General features: G+C 67.0%; 1 protein-coding gene across 1 annotated transcript; it reads right to left on the bottom strand.

Annotated features, from left to right (window-relative positions):
- Positions 1-364: 364 nt before the first annotated feature.
- On the bottom strand, positions 365-3487 carry LOC118497772. Its single transcript, XM_036013317.1, has 2 exons — positions 3055-3487; positions 365-1432 (listed from the first exon to the last, which is right to left on the bottom strand). Exons 1-2 carry the CDS (start codon positions 3250-3252, stop codon positions 980-982), a joined length of 651 nt encoding a protein of 216 aa, XP_035869210.1. The 5' UTR covers positions 3253-3487; the 3' UTR covers positions 365-979.
- Positions 3488-5026: the final 1539 nt, after the last annotated feature.

The raw sequence follows: 5026 nt of genomic DNA, 5'->3' as shown, positions 1-5026 counted from the left end.
TTCAGCCTCAGTCTGCAGAGGGCGCGCTCTGGCTGGGGGCTCCCTGTGCACCAACGCAGACCCCTCCTGGGGCACAGAGGATGCCAGCCCCTGGGTCGGCCATCGCCCCCTGGCTGAGCCGAGCTCACAGCCCATTCCGCTCCGCTCCAAACGCACACCGCTCAGAAGGCAAACACTCCCCAGATGCATGGAGGTGGGAACCGACCCCTTCCCTCTTCTCTGCCGCCCCTCCCCTAAAGCTCCCACCTCCGGTCAGCTCAGAAAGTGCCCAGGGCTTGCCCGGGGGCCTGCGCCCACTTCTGGCCAGGGGCATCATTGCTGCCGGCTCTCCAGCCAGGCTCAGGGCATCATGGAGTGTGAGGCCCGGCCCAGGCCTCAGGGCGTGGAGACCCTGCACAGGGTCCCTCCGGGCCATCCGCCACCGAGTTCTCAGCCTGGGCCTATCCAGGCCACACTTCCCTCGGGGGTCCAGTGAGGTGACAGTCCCCTCGTGGAGGTGGGGCGGCAGCAGAGCGAGAGAAGTGTGAACGGCTAGAGGGCGCACTCGGGGCAGCCGGCCCTCTCCTGCGGCCGCCGCCCGCCCGCGGGAGCGATCGCTCCTCCAGCATCCGGGCCTCGGCCACAGCCAATCAGCACGCGCGCCTGGAGCGGCGTGAGGCGGTCGCTGGAGGACCAGCTGCGGGCCCCAGCCGACTCCCCCACGGCCTGTGCCACCTGCGGGGTCCGGCGCAGCCCGGGCGGGAGGCCCGCTTCCGGGGGCGCGCTGCAGGTGGGCCCTGCAGACCCTGCTCCGGCCTTGGCCTGGCCGTGAGCTCCCTCCCGACGCAGCGATCGCACAGCGTCTGCTGCCATCTGGTGGCGGCGCGGGGGCAGCTGCGGCGCGGCGCGGGGGAGGCCGGGCCAGGGTAGCGCGCGCGCCCCCCACCCAAAGCTCCCCCGCTGCGCCACGCGGCCGGGAAGCCCCAGGCCTCCGCGCTGCTCAGCACCCCCAAGCCCAGTGCGGTCCAGAGAAGGGCGGCACGGTGCAGTGGCCCGCGCCCGGCTGTTGGGTGACGCGCAGCAGGGCCCTTCCCTCTAAACCCGGCTTCCTCAGCTGGAGAGCGGGCTGACAGAATCGTGCGCCTGCGGAGCGGGTGCAGGGATCGCCGGGGCGGAGGCTCGGAAAGCCCCAGACCCGGGTAAGAGCTCGGTCAACGTGAGCCGTTGCTCTCGTGAAGTCCCAGCCTCTCTCCCTCTCCGCCTGCCGCTCGGCGGTGCGCAGTGCTGGCGGTGTCCGGGTTCCCCGTTTCTCCGTCTGCGAACTGGGTCCGCGAGGCGGCCTCCCGCTCCGGAAGAGGCGACGGTGCGGGGACGGCTCCGCCCTTCCGAGGACACCAGCGCTCGCGGCGCTGGGCTTCGGGGCGCGCCGCCTCTCAGGTCCCAGCCGCGAATCCTTTTCCAGAACAAAAAGACTCTCTCTGCTGCCCGAACCTGGAGGCTCTGCCCCGGGACCCATAGATGGGGTCCGCTGTCTGGGCCAACGGCATCTGGGCGCCTTTCCTGCAACCCCCTCCCCAGGGTCACAGGCCAGGGGGTCCAAATCAGGGGACCCGCTGACACAGATGGCTCATCCCTCTGATAATATGGTGGGCGATTTAAGGAAAATAAAGTTTCCTTAAGAAAGAAAGGCTGGCCTGGCCGGTGTGGCTCAGTGGATTGAGTACCGGCCTGTGAACCAAAGGGTCACCGGTTGATTCCCAGTCAGGGCACAGGCCTGGGTTGCAGGCCGGGTCCCCAGTAGGGGGCGTGCGAGAGGCAACCACACATTGATGATTCCCTTTCTCCCTCCCTTCCCCTCTGTCTAAAAATAAACAAGTAAAATCTTAAAACAAAACAAAAAAAGAAAGAAAGAAAAGGCTGTTTGGATCTATGCATGCACGGAGCCCTGTCCTGGAGCCTGGGAAGCCGGGGGCTGGTGTGTGTGCACGCTGTATCTTGCACGCGATTCTCGCGGTAATTCCTTTTCAGCACGCAGCCAGAGGGGCTCGGGAACCGGGCGCCACAGCCAGGTACGCCCGCGCGGGAGGGGGACGTCTGCGGCAGCTGCTGCCACTCCACCTAGGAAATCGCCGGCTCCGATTCAAAGGTATCAAATATTTGCCTAGCTGTTCAACATTTCTTCAAATAATATACTCGCGGCTAATTCATATCGAGACCCGACGTCTTCATCTCTCCCAGGCCTCCCTCCCGGATTAGCGCGCCTCGTCTGTTCTGGGAGAACGCTGTCCTACATTCTAAGAATAGGCCCGGAGCCCGGACACCTGCGGCATCAGCAGAGCTTTTGTCTGTCTGCAGGGCTGTCCTCCGGGGCGGCTGCGGCAGAGGCCGGAGGCCCGCTCGGGAGACAGCCGGCCGGGGGAGCCCAGGTGCACGCAGGACGGAGGCTGGGCCCTCCTCAGCGGTCCTGCTGGCTGCTGCCTTCCAAGAGGGGGTGCGTCTGCTCCCAAGGCTCTCCGCCAATCTTTCTTTCCACCCCCCGAGCCTGGGTCCTTGACCTCTGAGGGGGCTACAAGCCTCTCTCACCCGAGAAGCCGGGGCCTTTCTCCCCCACATCTGACCCTGCTCCCTCCAAGGTCGCAGCAGCCCAGGGTGTGTCTGTGGCAGCCGGGACATGGCAAGGAGCAGGTGGCATGCGCACTCCGGCCATTCGGGGAGCGTTTAGGGAGGGGCTACTTTACAAGGGGGGGTGCACGTGGGCAGGACATGCCCGGGCTCCAGGGGCCCGGGAGGCAGAAGCCACCTGAATCCGGGGACCGAGGCGGCTGTGTGGAGAGAGCCGTCCGGCAGGAGGCGTCCCCAGCAGGGGCACCCACCACCCGGTGGCTCTGCAGCGTCCGCAGTCTCCTGCTGTGGTCCCCGGGGCCCGCCCCACCCGGAAGCCAGCGCGCTGTGTCCTGTGGAGGAGGCGCAGCGGGGGACACGTTCGGCCTCCTGTCCCTTCCTTGCAGCCCCTCCCGCACGCCAGCCCCCTTCCGTCCCTCCGAGTCGGGACCGCCGTCCCTCTCACCGACTCACCTTCTCCTGGGGTCCCTCCCTCAGCTGTGTTCTCCCCACTCCCACGCCTTGAAGACGGTGGGGGTTGCAGGGGGGGGGGGCTGCTCCTCTCATGTGACCTTCACTGCGGGAGGGGGGAGAACGCCAGGCCCTGGGAAGGGCAGCAAGGACTCCGGGCTCTTCCTCCTCTGAACGGCTCTGAGCGAGGCCCATCGCCATCGCTTTTCGTCCTGTTACTCAAGGACTTCCCAAGCCCCTTCCTCCCTCTTTGCTGCCTTGGTGGAATTACTGAGGAGGAGTTCTCTGCTCCCGCAGCACCTCTGGCCACCAGCGAGCCCTCTCAAGGCTCCTACTGTGTGCCCAGCCCAGCCCACGGGAGAGACTCGGGTGCCTGAGGCCAGAGCATGCAGTCCAGGTGGGGGCAGGACCACCCCACGCCCACGTGGTCACTGACAAAGGGCCTCCGGGGCCAGTACACGGGTTCCAGGCCTTGCCCCGGGGGTCAATGTGGCCGGGAAAGGTTTAGTGTCTGCTCCTGACAGCTCAGAGGGCAGGGTGTGGGCGAGCCCGTGGGAGCTCAGAGCTCAGCTTCCTCTTCTGCTAGCTAGGGGGACGGCCCCGACCTCGCAGGCGCGCTTAGGGGGGAAGTGCGTCCCCGGGGCGCCGCTGCTGTTGTTCAGTGGCAGGGACTTCCACCCTCCAAGCTTCACAGGTAAGAAGGTGCGTCTCCATGGTGTCTCCCAGGCGGTGGCTCAGGGGGTGCGGACCTCAGACGGCGGGGCGGGGCTCGAGGGGCAGCAGGTGTGCAGCTGGGCCTCCGCCCTCGGCTCTGGGTTGAAATGGGACAAAGTGATTCCCAGAAGGACGGTCCCGCCCTTGTGGCGTGTCCACACTTGTGGACAGGGGTCTCCACACCGCTCTCCCACCCTGGGGGTGATGTGTGCGGCCAGTGCATGCGGCTCGAGCGTTTGCATAATTTTTGCTTCTTTCCCAGTCTGCTGGGTGCGCTGCGGCCGGTCTCCGTCCTGCCCTCCCCCTTCCCTCGCCGAGAGAGACGCCCCCACGGCGTCTCGCCCACACCAGGCTCCGTCCGAGCAGAGTGGTGGCGTCGCTGGCGCCCACCTCCCGTGCCCTCTGGGTGTGATTACGAGGAGGGCACCCTGCAGGGGAGAGGGAGAACAGGGTGCGAAACAGCCCAGCGGGTGCCCTTCTCAGGAACTCCCTCGGCCTTCACTCCGCCCAATGTGCGCCCCACAGGACCCCTCCTGGACCCGCCGGGCCGCCCGGGCCCCCCCCTTCGGGGCCTGCCCTTCCCGCAGTGGCAGGTGTCCCCCCTTCAGCTCATTCTGGTCCCTGCTGCCCCGGAAGCCCTGCTGTGTCCTGGGTCCTGCTTTTCCCTTGGGGAGGACCGGCCTGTCACGGGGAGTCCGTGCGTTTCAGGTGGCGCTAACCCCGTGTGAGAGGTGGGGGGAAGCCAGGGCAATCAACGGGGCTCGGGAACCGCTCCGGGGAGTGTCCTCCTCCCAGCCCGGCCTGGGCCGTCACGGGGGAGACCCTGTCTGGAGGAAGAAGCCAGAAGCCAGCTCCCAGGACAGCTGAGCCTCTGGTGAGAACCCGGGAGCTGGTGTCCTGTTGGGCCCTGGGTCTGAGCTGCTGGACTTTGCAGACAGACTTGTCCTTCTGTCCCCTAAGTGTCCCTACGAAGTAGTTGGGGACCCTCCCCCCTGCCCTTGGCCGAGGGAGCTCGAGGTGGGTCCCCAGCCTGCATCAGTCTCCGGCGGAGGTGCGGGGGCCAGCAGCCAGCCGGCTCCCACACAGGCTCTTGGGGCTGGGGGGCTGGGCGGGTGCACAGGTCTCCCGCCTGCGGTGAGAGGCCCGGGGGTTGAGAGGTCCGGGTGCAAAGTGCCCGAGTGCAGACTGGACACATGGTCTCCCACAGGGGTGACCCGTGAGCACACAGGTGGCGTCTCCATAAGGGCCAAGTGCCCCAGGT

The sequence above is a fragment of the Phyllostomus discolor genome, chromosome 12 (genome assembly GCF_004126475.2).
Source record: "Phyllostomus discolor isolate MPI-MPIP mPhyDis1 chromosome 12, mPhyDis1.pri.v3, whole genome shotgun sequence".
NCBI lineage: Eukaryota > Metazoa > Chordata > Mammalia > Chiroptera > Phyllostomidae > Phyllostomus > Phyllostomus discolor.
This window is presented reverse-complemented; position numbering and strand designations above follow the sequence as displayed.

Excerpts from the sequence above, each read along its gene's own strand:
- LOC118497772 (XM_036013317.1), bottom strand. The coding sequence starts at position 3,252 with ATGGCGATGGGCCTCGCTCAGAGCCGTTCAGAGGAGGAAGAGCCCGGA. Across the intron at positions 1,433-3,054 it reads GGGAGGGACCCCAGGAGAAG|GATTCGCGGCTGGGACCTGA; the intron begins GTGAGTCGGTGA and ends GTTCTGGAAAAG.